This window comes from Taudactylus pleione, unplaced genomic scaffold (assembly GCF_031769625.1).
Source record: "Taudactylus pleione unplaced genomic scaffold, aTauple2 ptg000309l, whole genome shotgun sequence".
Taxonomy (NCBI): domain Eukaryota; kingdom Metazoa; phylum Chordata; class Amphibia; order Anura; family Myobatrachidae; genus Taudactylus; species Taudactylus pleione.
In genome coordinates, this window is record NW_028284710.1 from 11,066,921 (window position 1) to 11,085,210 (window position 18,290).

The 18,290-nt window shown below is 47.2% G+C and overlaps 1 protein-coding gene across 11 annotated transcripts in view; it reads right to left on the reverse strand.

Moving 5' to 3' along the window:
* MTRR (5-methyltetrahydrofolate-homocysteine methyltransferase reductase) overlaps positions 1-18,290 on the reverse strand; it is a 151,735-nt gene that overhangs the window by 124,011 nt on the left and 9,434 nt on the right. For all 11 annotated transcript variants that reach the window (XR_015868742.1, XM_088442368.1, XM_088442360.1 and 8 more), the window contains 3 exons: positions 12,346-12,499; positions 10,857-10,974; positions 3,719-4,058 (listed from right to left, as the gene is read on the reverse strand). Coding sequence is in view for 10 of the 11 variants with exons in the window: in XM_088442368.1 (XP_088298494.1) it covers positions 3,719-4,058; positions 10,857-10,974; positions 12,346-12,499 (612 nt within the window). In the remaining variant the exon portion in view is untranslated. The remainder of the gene's footprint in view (positions 1-3,718; positions 4,059-10,856; positions 10,975-12,345; positions 12,500-18,290) is intronic.

The following is an 18,290-nucleotide window of genomic DNA, read 5'->3' on the forward strand; positions in this document are numbered from 1 at the left end:
GCAATGCAAAGAAATGAATCCCTGCACTATCAGCGCTGTTCCTCAACTACGCAGACACAGAGCCTGGTAGGACACAGCGCTGCATACACAGACCTGTTTCAACGGAAGAGAGGTATGTCGGGGGAACCAGACCACGATGCCACCGATCAACAGCTTCCAGCAGTGTTCACCATGCTCTTGAAAGATGGCCACCGAGGAGCAGAGAGGAGGCCGGCCTGGGGGAGGAGCGCTGCCACAGGGCCAATCGGCAGGTGCAGAGGGGGCTGTGTGCAGTGGGGGAGGCGCCGGCAGTGTACAGGGAAGGCGCGCTCCCCTGGCATGCAATTAACCCATGGGACGCCGCAGCGCTACCGCTCAGCTGCAGTCCGCTGTCCCAAGGGGGTAGTGGAAGCGCAGGTTTGTTACCTGGCTCCACGCTGCAGCCAGTCCCCAGGGAGCCCCCTGCCTGGGGACTCTGGACCATGTAACAGCAGAGACCTACCGCGGGACCCCGTTGCTTACCTGCTGTCCCCTTGAATCCGGCCATGGTCCAAAACATCTGGGGTCACCGCTAGCTTACCAGCATCCCCTGATCAGTACCGGCGTTCTGGTACCGGCGGGGTGTAGGGAAGACAGCATGGACATCAGTAGTGACTGTCCATGCTGTACTTCCAAATGTGCGGCCACAGCTGCCGCAAAGAAAACTTCAGGGGCTATCTTTAGCCCCCCTCTAAACAGGTGCTCCGACTCCGAGCCGGGCACCAACGAAACTGAGATGCCTTGGCTCGGGGGCGGGGTATAGGAGGGGGGACCCTAGTGCATCCTGGGAGGCTGAAAACTTAACTCTGTGGTGCCCGATGCCTGACGTCATCACCTATACCCCAAGGTATCCTGTGGATACCCTATGGACCCTGATATAGAAAGGAGAGGTACTCGTTCAAAGATTTGAGATTTTAGTATGGGTCTGACGGACCCATCCGGCTTTGGAACTACAAAAAAATTGGGATTAAATCCTAGTTTCTTTGAGCTGTCGGAACCGGCACCACAACTTTGGCCAGCAGAAGCTTGTCAATCGCATGACGCAAAACTAGTTTCAACGGATCGACTGGAAACCCTGTTGTGAAAAAAACGCACTTGAGGAGTGAAGGCAAACTATCTTGTATTCACAAGATACCAGATTCAGAACCCAAGTGTCGGGGCAAGTTTGCCACCAAGCCTTACGAGAAGCGCCGGAGGCAAACTTGACTTTTCCGCTGGCTTGGGATCCGGACGGCGGGTACTGGCAATCCGACGTCCTTTTGCGCAACCTCCTTGACTTTCTGAAGACTAACCTCGTAGTCGACCCTGAAATCTTGCTAGAATGCAAAGAAGGTCCTTTAAACGAGCGACATGGAGGCAGAGCTGAAGGTAGAAAAAAAAAGTGCTCTGACCCCCGGTGGCCAGAGAGAGATCCAGTTGTCCAACTCTGGACCAAATTTTAAAATAGTCCACTACAGACATCAGGCCAACCAATAAAGTGCTAATTTAGTGTGGTGAAAATAAACTGTGCTACATATACAGGTATATGTATTTTCTTTTTATAATATCACGCACACATTGGAAGATACAAGAAGGACATTTCAGACTTCTACTGTGGTCTTGGTCACCCTTCAAAAAGGAACATAATATTTTATTCTATTTGAGCGCCTCCTATAATGAGTCACACTAATTCTGTTTAGGGCTTACAAATAAATGCTACCCCACTGTAGGACTCACAGATCCCTTAGCAGACTGGAGCCGTCTGTCACTCTTGCTCTGTTTTGCTGAAAACCTCACAGGGACGAGGAGCTCCGGGACTGCGTTTTTATAGCAGAAGATGGCACCGTTCCTTGTGAGCAGAGCGCGCCAATACCGCTGGGGTAGTGGAGGCGGCGGCGCATAGACCGCCCCCTCCCCGAAGATGGCTCCGTCTCAGTACTAGCCGGAGCCTCTACAGTATGCATATTGGCCTAAAACAACTCATTTAGGAGAGCGTACATATGCTCCATAGAAGCTGGCGTCTCGTTCAAGCACCGGCGCGGCAGGCTGACAGCCATGCAGAAGCGGCTGTAACAGAGAACAGGTCTCCCCGTGGAAGCCGGCGCCGGTTCTTCTCTTATGCAAGCACTGGCGTGGCACTCTGTATAGCAGCCACTTAACAGCGCGGCTGTCAATCAGGGAGCAGGCTTTTTGAGAAGTGCTACTGGCGCTCTACATACTGAGCCTCAGTGCCAGAGCATCCTATTAGTGACAGGGCAGAAAGACCGCCTGTCGCTAGCCCAGCTGGAACAGTAACACCTCTCCTGCTAATCAGGAGAGGTGTGTAATACTTACGGTGCTGCTGCAGTCAGAGTGCTAAGCAGGGAGGGAGCAGTGGGGGACGCTGACACAAGCCGGTTTCAACTGTGGCGGGCCCCGCTGATTCTGTGGACTCTATTCCTCCTTAGGTGGGGGCCCCCTCCATAGGGTGACAGGACACCGGCACCAGTTGCCGTGGTGGTACCCAACCTGGCGGCTCCGACGGTGCAGACAGACTGTCACAGCCAGCAGTCTGCCTGTCCTCAAAGATCACTTGAAAAAAAATGAAATTACCAAATTAAAAAAAGGGCTGGAGACAGCCCCACGTGCACCAGCTCTTCTCGGGTACAGTCTAAAAACTGGGGCATAGAAGGGGAGGAGCCAGCTTCACTTTTTCAATTTTTAAAGTGCCAGGCTCTACTCAACCCACCGTCTATACTCAACTGTCAGAAGCTCCGGTGTCCCCTAGTGGATGGAAGAGAAATATATGACATTTACACTGTATTATACAGTATACCTCACTCATATAAAACAATAAAGCAAATATGTTAATAATATATGGGAAGATTATGGGATTATAAATTTTATAATATCAGAGAAGCTGAGGATGTCCAAAATCCAGAAGGGACATTCAGGAGATACAGGCTATATTGCTTTTGTGTATTATAGAAAAAACGACAAATGAATGAGGCAGCAGCCATAGGGCTTTGACAAATATTTGAATACACTTTTTCTATACATTTTTGCATAATCTTTCATTTTAGATATTTCACCATCGCTTTATTGATATCTTTGTAATATCTTTTAATAAATACCAATTACATTTTTATTTTTTAATTTATATAGTGGTCTCAAGTGCAACAATACTTCCTTTTTCTTGTGTTGATTCTATAGTTCTTGAATAGGTATTGGGTTGCTATATGATGATGGTATTGTACCAATCAAAATAAAGGAGTATAATTATGAGTATGAGGCTTGTTGGATCAAACCAAAATGTTAATATACTGGTGCAGGATAATTTTTTGTATACATTAGTATTGAAAAATAGAGGTTTTGCACAACTTTTCACCTGCTCCGAGATAGTGAAAACTTTTCGCCACTTATGACTATAGTCGCAGCTAAAAATGGCCATTGGTGTTGATCCAAGTAATTTTACGAAACCAGGTACCTCACAAGAAATAAGAGCAGATGTTACCTGTGCACACTGTAATCAGGCCTGTGACTGCTTGCAGGGTATTCTGGGACTTGTAGTTTCACAACATATGGAGAATCACAGGTTGTCCATGCCAGAACTATATTAAAGGGAACTTTTCCAACACAGTATCAACCTTGCTTTTGAGCCAGTTATAGTACCATCCTTTTTTATGTTTCCATTAAGATTGTTTTTGTTTGTGACCAACACTCAGAAGTTGAATTTACTTACCTTTACTCCATGATCAAGAATATGCACATCCAGAAAAGGATGGGGAAGAGAAGGTACATTAAGGCTACATTGAGAGAGTGGAGGCACTGAATGGACAAGTGACAGCTCAACTTCTTTGCAAGTGCTGGACACGGGACTCCTTAGTAATGTTCTGCTTGGTATTACTGCACTTTCAAGGCTAATAGTCTGTATCTGCAAGTCCAGATTTTCTGGTACACTGCTATTATTTGTTACATTTCTAATGTGGCCACCCATTTCTTGATTCTCTGCCTTAGACATGAATTCACTCTTCAGAGCAACCCAAAGTCCTTCAAGCCACGGGGCCACAACCACCTCCAAGCTGTGGAAAAAAAAAATAAAGTAAATCAGGAAGTGATGCTATATGTATTAGAGTATATTGGTAAAACAAGAGATAAGGTAAGAACTTACCTTTGTTATCTCTGTTTCTACGAGGTCCAGAGGGTCCACAGGGTTGACCTTGGGGTATAGCTGGATTGGATCCACGGGCACTACACAGTTAAAGCTTTAGCTCCCAGGATGCACTGGGTCCATCCTCCTATATACCCCGCCCCCGAGCCACAGGCAGTTGATAAGTAGCCAAGGCCAGATGAGGAAAAAAAAAAAAAACCAGAGAAGGAAGACTGGAACACACAAGAACCATACTCACAGAAAGGGAGATGGAAAACCAGTGACCAGCCACATAGCCCATATGAAACCAGGTGCGTCAGGGCAGGCGCCCTGTGGACCTTATGGACCTCGTAGAAACAGAGATAACAAAAAGGTGTTCTTACCATATCTCTTGTTTTCTACTTCAGGTTCCATAGGGGGTCCACAGGGTTGACCTTGGGGATGTCCCAAAGCAGTACAACTAGGGGAAAAGGAGGGGACTGCGCTGAAAGGAGAATCCGGCGCCCAAAGGATGCATCCTGAGAGGCAAAGGTGTCAAACACATAGAACCTTCGAAAAGTCTGTATGGAAGACCAGGGCCGCCTTACACAGCTGAACAGCTAAGGCGCCACGGCCAGCAGCCCACGAGGGACCCACAGACCGAGTGGAATGAGCCTTAACAGAGGCCGGAACAGGTAAACCCTCCTGTGAATAAGCCTCACAAATAACCAAAGTCAACGGGCTAAAGTTTGTTTGCTGGCAGGCCAACCCCTCTTGTGAAAATGATAGAGGACTAACAAAGAATCAGACTTCAGAATGGAACTAGTCCGGTCCACATAAACTTTGAGAGCACGGACATCATCATCTAAGGAAGCCTCACCAGCCGAGAGATCAGGTGACTGAAATGCCGGCACAACTATTTCCTGATTAATGTGGAACTTAGAGACCACCTTAGGAAGAAAACACGGACATGTGCGAAGCACTGCCCTGTCCTGGTGAAAAATCAGAAAAGGAGAACAGCAAGAAAGCGCCCCTAATTCTTACACTCTTCTAGCCGAAGAAGCAATCGCCATAGAAAAGCAAACAATCTTAAGTGTCATCCACTTGAGTTCCACTGACTCAAGAGGTTCAAATGGAGGACCCTGTAGGGCCCGAAGCACCACTGCCAAATCCCAAAGGAGCCACTGGGGGAACAAAGGGAGGCTGAATCCTGAGAACACCCTGGAAAAAGGTGCGGACATCAGGCAGCGCTGCGATCCTACGCTGGAACCACACAGAAAGTGCAGACACATGAACTTTCAAAGAAGCTAGGCGTAAGCCTAGGTCTAACCCAGACTGAAGGAACGCCAAAATCCTAGAAACACGAAATGCTTGAGGATCGTAGTTTCTGGACTCACACCATTGAAAATAAGTATGCCACACTATGTGGTTAATCCAGGGAAGCAGGCTTCCGCGCCTGTAGCATTGTGCTGATGACTGAGCTGGAAAAACCCTGGGACCTTAAGACGGATGTCTCAAGAGCCACGCCGTCAAAGACAGACGGCCCAGATCCGGGTTGAGGCAGAAGAAATGGAACGTCGATGGATAGGCCCCGAAGATCGGAGTACCAAGGACATCTGGGCCAAGCCGGAGCCACCATCTGAAGCGTACCGCCGTCCTGTTTGAATTTCTAAAGGACTCGAGGCAGCAGGGATATCGGAGGGAATAGATACGCCAGCTGAAATGTCCATTTCACTGACAGCGTGTCCACCAGGCTTGCGCCGGTGTCTTTTGTCCTGGACCCGTACACAGGCAGCTTGCGATTATGATGGGAGGCCGTGAGGTCCACCTTCGGCAGTCCCCACCTGTCCACGAGTAGTTGAAATACCTCTGGGTGAAGGGACAATTCCTTGGGATACACGTCGTGACGGCTGAGAAAGTCCGCTTCCCAATTGAGAACTCCTGGAATGAAGACTGCCGAGACGGCCGGAAGGTGGCACTCCGCCCAAGACAGGATGCGCGACACCTCCGACATTGCTGCTCGACTGCAAGTCCTCAATTGACGGTTGATGTACGCCACCGTGGTGGCGTTGTTGGACTGAACTTGCCCTGCTCTTCCTTGAAGAGCGTGACAGGACAACTGGAAGGCCCTGTACACGGCCCGAACTTCCAGAATGTTAATGGGATGAACTGCTTCTTCCACTGTCCAACGGCCCTGAAGTGAAATGGACCTGTCACTGCCCCCCAACCCCGGAGACTGGCATCTGTGAGCAGAACCCAGTCCGGGATCCAAAAGGGTAGACCCTTGGTGAAATGAGATATCTGAAGCCACCAAGTCAGCGACAGGCGCACCTCCGGAGACAACACTAGCATCTGAGTCCTGATCCGGTGTGGTAACCCGTTCCATTTGGATAGAATCAGCTCCTGCAGGGGCCTGGAATGAAACTGGGCATACTCCACCATGTCGAATTTCGACACCATGGACCCCAGAACTCTCATTGCCGAGTGAACCGACACCTTGGAACTCTTCAGACAACTGCTCACTCTTGGTTGTAGGGAGGAAACCTTTTCTGGAGTCAGAAAGATCCTTTGCTGACGAGAGTCCAGAAGGGCTCCCAAATGAACCATCCTCTGTGACGGAATGAGGGAGGACTTCTTCCAGTTTATAAGTCACCTGTGCGCTTGCAGACAAGCGATAGTCAGGTGCAGATGTTGCAAAAGTACCTCCGGAGAGCCTGCCAGCAATAGGAGGTCGTCCAGATACGGCAGAAGCCGTATACCCTGGCTTCACAGATGGGCAGCCATAACTTTGGTGAACACCCTTGGAGCCGTGGAAAGACCAAAAGGGCAGAGCCTGAAACTGGAAGTGAAGCTGTCATATAGCAAACCTCAGATACCGCTGGTGTTAAGGGGCTATAGGAACATGGGAGGTAGGTGTCCTGGATGTCCAGGGAGACCATATAATCCACCGGTTCCATAGCCAGAATGATGGAACGCAGAGTTTCCATCCTGAATTTGGGCACTGAGGAACTTGTTCAGTGACATCAGGTTGAGGATAGGCCGATGAGACCCATTGGGTTTCGGAACTAGAAACAGAGGAGAGTAGTAACCCATCCCGCGTTGAAAAAGCGGAACGGGAACAATAACCACTGCTTTCAGCTTGGACTGTATGGCTTCCTGAACCGGCAACGCCTTGGTATTGTTCTGAGAAAGACTCATCCAGAAGAACTGTTGGGGTTCTGTGACGGAAGGACAGGGCGTACCCCTGAGAGACCACTTCTCATACCCAAGCATCCGTGGTGGTATTGCACCAGCACTGGGCGAATTGAAGAAGTCGGCCTCCCACTCTGAGAACCCCCAGAGAGAGGCCCGTCCCATCAGGCTGAAGGCTTATCTTCTGTCTTGGAAGCAGGGCGTCTAGTGCTCCAGGCCTGCTTCTTTTGCTTAGGGGCAGTCTTGGTTGACGACTGCCGTGGGAAAGACTGACCCTAGGACTTATCCTGAGTACAAAAGGCCGAGGTCCTAGCTTTAGAAGGCGCAGCTGCCGATAGCAGAAACGCAGAGTTCGACTTCGCTAGGGTATCAACAATTTTGTACAGGTCAGGGCCGAACAAAATCTCCCCATTAAAGGGCAAGGCCTCCAGGCCCTTATTGGAATCCACATCTGCTCTCCAAGAACGGAGTCACAAAGATCGGCGAGCAGAGACTGCTGCTGCCGAAACTCTGGAAGTCAGAAGACTGGCATCCAAAGATGCTTCTCCAATATAGGAAGCGGCATCCCTCATCTGTCCCACTAAAGCTCTCCGGAACTTCCTCAGGAAAAGTATCTTCCAGGACATTGGCCCAGCTCTCAATGACTTTAGCTACCCAAGAGGTGACCATGGACGGACGTGCCACCGCCCCTGAGAGCGAATAAATTGACTTTAAACAAGTCTCCACCTTCCTGTCTGTGGGATCTTTCAGGGATGAGATGGAAGGCATAGGCAAGGTAGCACTCTTGATTAAGCGAGTAACATGAGAATCCACCACAGGCAGAGTTTCCCACTTTTTGCAATCACCTGCAGGAAACGGATAACTAGAAGCTAAACGTTTCTGCGACTGCCAGGCCTCCGCCATATGATCAGTCAACTAGTCAGAAAGAGGAAAAACCGACAAAGTCACTTTTGTCTGCTTAAAATTCGGATACTTGGACTTAGGGGCCGGTGGGTCATCTTCTATATAAAGAATGGACCGCACCGCCCATACCAATGCCGGCACATTAATGGAAGATTTTGTTTCCACTTCCCGGACATGAGAATCCGAGTCAGAATCCTCAGGCAATTCCCCCTCAGCTGAGGACACATCTGAGTCTGATAATTGAGCAGATTGGGATGACAAAACAGGGCATTTAGACACCTTTTGAGGCTTGTCATAGCAGAGTTTGAAAAGCGGAAGATGAGGCCCTAAAACTCTGGACTGAACTAGACAAAACATCCTGCCTGCGGGAGACCCTGAAAGGGAATGATGGACTGCTGAAATACAAAGGTAACCCCGTATATGGATTAACAGTCTGAGGCCCGGGGGGAAAGGGGGGGGGCACTCCAGTAATTACCCGGAAAAGGGGGAATGGATGGCTGGGGTAACCCCCTATGGGGGAGAGCAGTCGGGACCGCCAGACGGTCCGCGATGGAAGCCAGCAACTCAAAACACAACGTCCAAGGAGGATCCTGTCCAGAATTTGGGGGGTTAGAGGGACCAGGTAACAGACGGTACCTCCCACACAGCCCATCCTGTGATAAATCCTCCATATTTACCCCTGCAGCACAGCGACTGCAGGAGAGCAGAGTGGGAGCCGCAGAGTGCTCAACTTCCTCATCAGACATGATAAAATATATAATACACACAGATATATACCAACACGAAAGCTAAGTGTTACGCTTGGCGTACCCAAAAGCATGCAGAACACAAGCCCTCAGATATGGCACCATGTAGCACACAACTGTATGTGACCGACCTCACAAATACATGAATTAATATAAGTGAGATCCAAGAAAATCCCTTCCCACACACACCTGTCAGGGCTGTAGGATAAGAAAAGGGATAGGTATATAGCGACAGTCAGTAGAAATATAGCACAGACAGTCAGCACTAGCAAAAGTCACATACAATGCAGAAAGTTAATACTCACTGCACCTTTACCACTACATTCAACCTGCCCAGACTCAACGTCTGGGAGGGCTATAGTGTTGTGTACGGTGTCCTAGCAGGGGAGAGGTACACAGGGGGACCGGTCCACGCGCTATCCAAGTGATCTGTGATGTGCCTTAGGAAAGATGGCTGCCGGAGAACTCAATGGAGGTGTGGCCGTAGAAGGAATGCAGCTCAGCGTCGCCAGACCCAAGCGGAAAGGCGCGCTGAGCTGAGGGTAGGAGCTGCTAAACAGGGATGGCTGCCTCCCCTGGCTGGTCATTAACCCCTGGGATGCCGGTTACCGCCATAGTTCCCTGGTGGTCTAGTGGATGTGCAGGCCATGTCTCAGAAGAGGGAGAGCCAGCCGCCACCGCCAGCGGCTCCGGTCTGTCCCCAGAGACCGGAGGTTAAGGACTGCAGTTACACACGCGGTTCACCGGCAGCGGCGACCCGCACGGCTTACCTGATCCAGCCACAGTCCAGGGATCCCCCAGAGCCCGGTTAGTACAGACTCTGGGGTCCCGCCGTGATCCCCAGACCTGTACTGACATCGCGGCGCTGGCGGGGTGTAGGAGCGGCAGCGTGGACGTCCACTGGACAGTCCAACGCTGCCACTCTGATAAGTTGAAAAGTAAAAAAAACAAACAATAAAAAAAACCGAATAACTCCAAAAATAAATATAAGCTTAGGGGCTGCTAAGCAGCCCCCCTGTGCAAACGGTGACCAGACTCCGGCTAGGCACCAACTCAAACTGAGGCGGGATATATAGGAGGATGGACCCAGTGCATCCGGGGAGCTAAAGCTTTAACTGTGTGGTGCCCGTGGATCCAATCCAGCTATACCCCAAGGTCAACCCTGTGGACCCCCTATGGAACCTGAAGTAGAAAGTAATGGTTATTAAAATTAAGAATTCATGGGTTGAATGTTTTTGCAGAACATCCATTATAAGTAATGTGAAGATATAGCCAAAATGGTAACACATACTGTACATATGCCAGGTCACCTTCATCCGCCACTGTAATTGGTGCTAGTCCATCCTATCCCCTTCGCAGTGGGAGACAGGGCAGAACTTTAGATATATAAGAGATACTAAGCAAAGGTAAAAATCTCGAGCTATACTGGCTCTTTTACTAGTAAGGATACCCTGCCATTATATATTACAACTTATACTCAGTTCAAGTATGCAAGGACATGTGTTACATACAACTGTTACGTAGCAATGACAAGGTCCATCTTACATCGGGATGGGTATGTAATACCGCCAGACGGAATCCCTAACCCCCCCCCCCTTTCCCGCACCCTAAACCTAATCCTCTCAGGGGGGTACCTAACCCTAAGCCCCCCGGGAGTCCCTAAACCTAAACCTCCCCTCCTCCCCGCGGCTAACAACTCCCCATGCCCGGCTTACCTACGTTCAGTATGCCAGGCGTCAGGATTTCGGTGTGGGGCGAATGATAGGCGCCGGTGTTTAGACGCCTATCTTTAGTCCCATGCCGGGCTTTCAGTGTCGGGAAGTCAACGGCCGGAATTTCGAACGCCGGTTTCCTGACTAAATCCCTCTTACATCAGTATTCAATTTACTATTAAATAAATGTGTACTTACCCTACACAATCATCTGCATATCCAGTATCATAAAAATGTTTTGCACCCAGTTCCTGTAGTCTTTTATCAACTATTTTTCCACCATTGCAAAAGTAGGTGTATTCAGAGTCGCCGAGCGCTGTAAAGAAAAAAATAAAGCAGCAATTCATCGTGAGAAGAAAATCAAATACTCTAAATGCAGAGATGCAGTTCAAAACCAGCTATGAAGATTATGCATGGTACAGATTCTGGGAGACATTTCTGAAGTATTCTATGGTATGCTGTCACATTGCCGACGGACGGGATGCCGGGGGTCGATATCCCGCCGCCCGCATCTCGCTGCCCAGCAAAAATGCCGGCGACGATATCCGACAGTAAACAGGATACTGACGCCAATATCTCGAAGCTCCAGAATCCCAATCGTCCAGACGGGCAAGTCCCCGGGGAAGGGGGGGGTGTTAGGTTTAAGCAACACTGTGGGAGAGATTAGGGTTAGGCACCCCCCTGGGAGGGTTAAGCTATGGGAAGGGGGAAATAGGGTTAGGCACCCCCCAGGAAGGTTATGTTTAGGGGGGGCGGGGGTTAGGTTTAGGCACCACTGGGGGTGGGTTATGGTTAGGCACCCCTTCCAGAGGTTAGGGTTAGGCGCCACCTAGGGAGGGTTAGGGTTAGGGGGAGGTAGGGGAAGTTTAAAGCACTTACTTACCGCTGCCGGGATTCTCAATCATCCGGGGATTCCACTGTTGGGATCATACCGATCCCTATTGTACAGCTGAACAAAATAGATTGTGTCCCATAACAATCAAGTGTTTGCTTTGATTTACTACACTGTAAATGTCTCCCAAAGTGTGCAAGCAATGAAGTAGTCCATGTACTAAATTACTATAATAATAATAATAATAATAATAATAACAACAACAATGCAGCTTTATTTCACAAATTTGAAAAATAATATGGGTGGCATTTCAAGCCTTAATGCATGTAAATAAAACATTTTGTTTACATTGTAAAAACTGTAAGGAAGACATTATTACAGGTACAGGTTGAGTCTCCCATATCCAAATATTCCGAAATACGGAATATTCCCAATTACGGAATATTTTTGGCATGACTGAGATAGTGAAACTTTTGATTTTTGATGGTTCAATGTACACAAAAACTTTGTTTAAGGCACAAAATAATTAAAAATAAAGTATAAAATGACCTATAGGCTGTGTTTATAAGATGTATATGAGACATAAATAAAATTCATTTCTGTACACAAACTTTGTTTGAGCCACAAAATTATTGAAAATATTGTATAAAATGACCTGCAGGCTGTGTGTATAAGGTGTATATAACACATAAATGCATTCTGTGTTAAGATTTGGGCCCTATTCCTAAAACATTTCAATATGGTTTGCAAATATTCCAAAATACGGAATATTCCGATATCCAAAATACCCCTGGTCCCAAGCATTTTGGATATGGGAGACTCAACTTGTATTGTGTGAGCCCTGGTGTCACTCACCTAGCAATCCGTATCGCAGATGTGCAAAGTAATCTTCCGGAACCTCTTTGCTTTTTATTTGCTTTACAAATTTTATAGCATTATCTGGAGGATCCCCAGTTCCAGTAGTAGAGATCACAATAACCACAGGATCACTTTCTTTCTCTAAGTTGAACTAGAAATAGTGGAGAAAAAAAAAAATAAACCCATATTAAAAGCTCTGTAACCATTCCCATATCTTGTACTCAATGGAATTTCTAGCAATCACAAAACTATTATAATTTGTATCCATATTCAACACGTCAGAAAACTATCAATTGTAACTGTCTGCTCATCTATAAATTGCTAATGCTGGGCATACACTGCCAGACAAAATGTCTGTCAGACCGACAGACATTTTATCTGGCTGCCTGCCAGCCGCAGATGTCACCGGCATACACTGTGAGAGAAATCTCACAGTGTATAGCCCGACATCCGCGCTCCGCCCCCAGGGGAGGAGACATTTCCCTGAAGGAACACAGGAAATGTCTGTCTGTCGGCCGCGCTGGGCATACACTGCCCGATGCGGCCGACAGTTTCCCGGGTAAATATCGCATCGGACGGGCATGCTGGACAAACCAGCATGCCCGACCGAGCAATATTTAACCCTCGGTCGCCCGCATACACGCTGCAATTATCGCGGCGATCCGCCGATATCGGGCGGATTGTCCTGATAATTGCAGAGTGTATGGCCAGCATAAGGAGTGTCCTGATCATGGAGGAGTTACACAAAATGCCAAGCATCTTTTTGTGTGACTCTTTCCTGTAAATGCACATTATTCGCAAAGTGATACGAATAGGATGAAAAAGCGACTTGTGCCGATTAAAATTATATGCGGCATGCGAAAGTCGCTGACATTGTAATGTAACATTTCGCATGCAGATACAGCCGCACTCAGAATATAGTCATGCCGCACATCATTGTAATCAGAATAAGCTGCTAGTGTGTCCTATTCACTTTACGAATAAGACGCATTTTAACGGGAAAAGTTGCACGAAAAGACGCTCAGCACTATTCAGTCACACTACAGCATGGCTCGTCTAGAAGGGCAGTTTAACGCGCAAGGAGTCTAGATGTATGTGGACACATCTGTACATTGGCTGTGTTATGATGTGGGGGAGAGGAGACAAGCAGGGAGACAGTCTGTGCTTCCTGCTGCTCCCACTGTCACTATATAATGAGGTAAGACTTCTACCGTATTCCCCTTTACGGAATGGGTATGAAACACCGCCGACCGCATGCCCGGCGGTTCGATTCCCGTCAGCGGCAGGCCGACATCAGCAGAGTTCCGAGCAGCGGAAGCCCGACAGCGCTGGAAATCCCGATCGTGGATAGGTGAGTATCTACTAACCTAACCCCCCTAACCCTCCTTTGGGGTGCCTAACCCTAACTTCCCCCCCTCTAAGTGCCTAACCCTAACCACCCCCTTCCCCGCTGCCTAAACCTAAGTCCCCCGGGGGGGTGCCTAACCCTAAGTCCCCCCCAGGGGTGCCTAACCCTAACCCTCCCTCCCCCTAGCCTAACCCTAACCCTCCCGGGGGGGGTGCCTAACCCTAAGTGCCCCCCGGGAGCCCTAAACCTAACCCTCCCCCCCCGCGCGGCTGTCCGCTCGCGGCGCCCGGCATCACTACGATCACGATGCCGGGCGCCGGTCTCCCGGCGTCTGGGAAATGCGGGCGTCTACATCTAGATGCCCGGCATTTCACCCTTACCGAGATATGACAGTCGGGAAGCCGGCTGCCGGTATTTAGGCAGTCGGCTTCCCGATTGATTCACCCCTTTACAATCAACTTTATGTTCACTCCATTAACTTTTCATATCTAAAATTACAGTTCTTGCATTAAACTGCTTGCAATCTTCATTATAATTGATTGCATATTTTAAAAGTGTTTTTTTAACTGGCTATTGGACATTTGACACAAACAGCCAGACTAGGACACTGGTGAGTCCCTGCCCCAGAACTCCTGCATTTTGCAAAGTGCATTTACCTGACATGCACAATGGAACGACGAACTAGAGGTAACTGACACACTAATTGAAATGAGAGCCAAGATCTGACAGGAAACAAATCGCATCCACTAAGGAGCCTGTATTTGAGGCAACATCCCGAAACAACACAGGTCATTGGAATATTTTGTGTAATTTGTGTAATACAAATTTTTTTCTGTTTAGCTCCTTAATGCTATACTACTTCTAAAATTCATACAACCAGTCTCTCCAAATGCAGATCAAGTTTTATTGACAAAAGTTTACCCCAAAAAATTATTTAGCAAATATACACATTATCGCAGATTTATGTAAACAGTGGATTATACTCACTGCTAATTCGAGATAATCCATGGCAGCCATTACTCTTTGTTCATAACCTGTTCATCTAGGTGTAGACAGAAAACTTTTTCCAAAAGGGACCGCTCACCTGTTTTAAATATCCTAGCTTCTGCTCTTCCCCCATTGTCTTTTTAGGTGTCTCCAACTTTTCTTTTGGGGGGTGGTGGTTAATCTAATTCTAAAGGCTGCCATGGAGTATCTCGAAGAGATTGAACTGTCAGTGAGTAAAATCCACTGTTTTCTTCCTCGCTTCTCCATAGCAGTCATTACTTTGGGATGTACTAAAGCAGAATGCAGGGAGGGATAATAACCAGTCAAGACTTCAAGGTATATTCCTTATACAAGGTCAATTTATTTAACTGCCCCTCAAAGTACTGGAATCCACAGTGGGTGTCCCGAATACGTAAAGCATAGTGACTCGTGAACGCATGTTTAGGAGGACCAAGACGTCGTTTACTGATGCCTGAGCCTTAGTAGCCCATGAGGTCCACATTGCCCAAGCTGAGTGTACCTTTAGAACTTCCGGTACTTATTGTCCAAAGAGAAATAATTCTGAAATCGATCTTGCGATGGTTTGCTTAGTTGGTCCGCAACCTCTCTTAAGGCACATATCCACTACACAATTAAAGTATAAACGATTGAACGATAACAACATTGTTAATTAACAGTGCATGAATTATGCCAGCAACGACCAGCGATGCGCACTCCATCTGTCATCGCCTGAACATGCAGGCCAACCTGACGGGATAGTAAGGTTGTGCATGTTCGGGGATGAGGGAGTGTGCCCACACCAAACGACATATTATTCAGTGAGGGCACATTATCCACTGCACAGGATAATGAAGGATTATGATGTTGTAATCATACAGTCATTCTACACTTGTGTAGTGGATATGCATCTTTAGAAAAACAAATAGGTCTTGTCTTTCGAAACACTTTCACTCTGAATAGGCATACTGTATATTGCTCTTACAAGATCCAGCGTATGTAATTTATTTTCCTTCTCATCCTTTGATAGAGGGAAGAAAGGTGGTTTGTGTGATCTCCTGGTTCAGTACTACCTTTGGCAAAAAAGCTGGATTTGCCCTTAGTACTACTCTGTCTGGCACAGTCAAAAAAAGCTCAAGTGTCTTTAGGGCTTGTAATTCACTCACTCTCCTGGCTGTCATGATCGCAATAAGGAAAACCAATTTCCAGCTCAGGTATTTCAGAGAAGTTTCCTGTAAGGGCTCAAACAGATGACATCAAAGCATTAAACATTCAATTTAGATCCCAGGGGGCTATAAATGATCTAATCTGTGGCCTTGGCTTGACAGAATCTAAGGACATGATTCAGAGGTGGATGCAAGTGTACTGCATCTTCGGTAGCAGTGGATCTGAGAAGTTATGTAAATGATACACAAAAATGTCAAGCTGCTCAGATCAATTTATTGCTGCACTACAGGTGCTTTGCAAGGGATGGGCTATCTAGCCAAGAAGAAACAAAAGAAATTAAAAAGAATTCCCCCAGTACACTATAATGGACTGGCTTCTCAGATCTGCAGCGTGCATCCAAAGATGCAGAATCTGATCAATATCTGGAACATCGGTGGGACCATCTGACATCTGAACAACACTAAGGTTTCTCAGAATGTCCACCGCAACTAAGCCGCCAAGGCCAGTGATCTGCGATGGAAGACGAAGTCTCTGGCTTTGGCATGCCCTAAATAAGTCACTGACATGCCTGCATTTTCTTAAACGCTCCTTCTCCCAAACCCCAAACGGCTGCATTGTGTCCAACACACTGTGAGTAAGACCACCGTGTGACCGGAGTTGCAACACTATTGCAGCATAAGCGCAGAGGCTCCGATACATGCGCAGGAAAGAAAACATTGGTCATTTGTGACCGTATCAAGAGACTGTCCACCTCTGAATGAGCTCCTAAGTCTTCTTCCACTATCCTCCTATCCAGAATGATACTTAGGGGTAACCGACAGCATGGGTATTTAAGAAGGCCCAGATCATCTATATCACCATGCCTTGATAATGGAACACAGGGTTCCGAAACGCGTTGGCAGGAGAGAGGACTATTGCTGTGAAACCAGTCCTTTGAGGAGAATGGACCTACAGAACTGAGGGATCCGGATTACCTCTCTGTATTCAACATCTTTGACCATAATCTTCCACTTTCTGGTAAAACAGCCATCTGACACTACAGTGTAAAAGGAAACTTTCCTTTTATTTATGTGTTACATTTTATGTGATATTGTTATATGTTTCATGTCATTAAATATACTTTTACCACTATTATTTTCATGGTAAAATACCAGGCATAGTAACATAGATTTACCCTCACATATTTTCAGCGCATTCCGCTCATCAGGAATGCAACCATTTTGAAATTTGAGCCATTCCCCTTCCTTGAGGGTAGCACTTTGTATACGATTTCATTTGCTTTTCATTTTGTTGTTCTTAAAGTCTTGGGTAGACCGAAATCGTAGATAGAGCAGCTCTCCCTATATGTGTGTAGCACTGTAAAATAGAATCCCCAAACATTTCTATTTTTGTCTAAGTGTTTATTATACTTTACTCTCTTTTACTTTGTAATAAATGTCTTTTTAACTGATATTTGTTGTGTGGCTTGATTAACGTCTTTGTATCCAAAGAATCTTATCTCGTTCCACTGAGAACACTGTCCAAGAAAACAAAAATAGTGCGCTTGTGAGGAGATTCTTCTTTTTGCCTGCAGGAGGACCTTAGTTACTTGATCAGAAAGTTCTTTTTGTTTAAGCAATTTCCACTCAACCTCCATACCATCAAACAGAAGCCTGCTAAATTTGGATGGAGTAGTGGACGCTGATGCAATAGATACCCCATTGGTAACACACAAGGTTCTTCTGCCATTTCCAGAGTGGTTGAGAACCATGCTCTTATCAGCAAGTAAGGCAGTATTACTACTACCTCTACATGTTTTTACTTGATTCAATGTGCTATTTATCAGAGGGAACGGTGGGAACACATAACCCAGATGAAACAACCATCTTAGTGAGAGAGCATCTATGCCGTGTGTCCCGGGTAGACGATACCTGAAGAAGAAGTGAGGCGACTTGGTATTCAAGTTTGTTGCCATCAGGTCCATTTCTGAGCAACCAAACTTCTTCACTATGACCTGGAATGGAGTGTTCAACTCCCTTTCTCCCAGGAGAACCTGTTTGGCAGAGAAAGTCTGCTAAAGTCATTGGCTGACACATATAGTGCAAAAAGGGAACTCCAGTGTTTCTCTGCGCATACCATGATTCTCATTTCTTCTCTCATGAGAGCCTGTTTTTTGGGATCGCATTGGTAATTCAAGCTACTATTGCCACATCGTCTGAGAACTCTTTGAAAATAACTCCTTTCAAGCATTCCTGGAAATGGCTTAATGCTTTCCACACTGCTCTCATTTCTCACTGTCCTTTGCGCCGGGAAGACAGAATCACGCTGGAAAGTTTACTCGGAGAATGCCCGTTCTCGTGACTAAACATCTTGTTTAAGGCGCGAGGAGCGGAAGAACAGGCATTCCCCGACCTAACTGCGCACAGAATTGAATAGTTCCGGGAGCTCCCTCCCGGCGCTATTT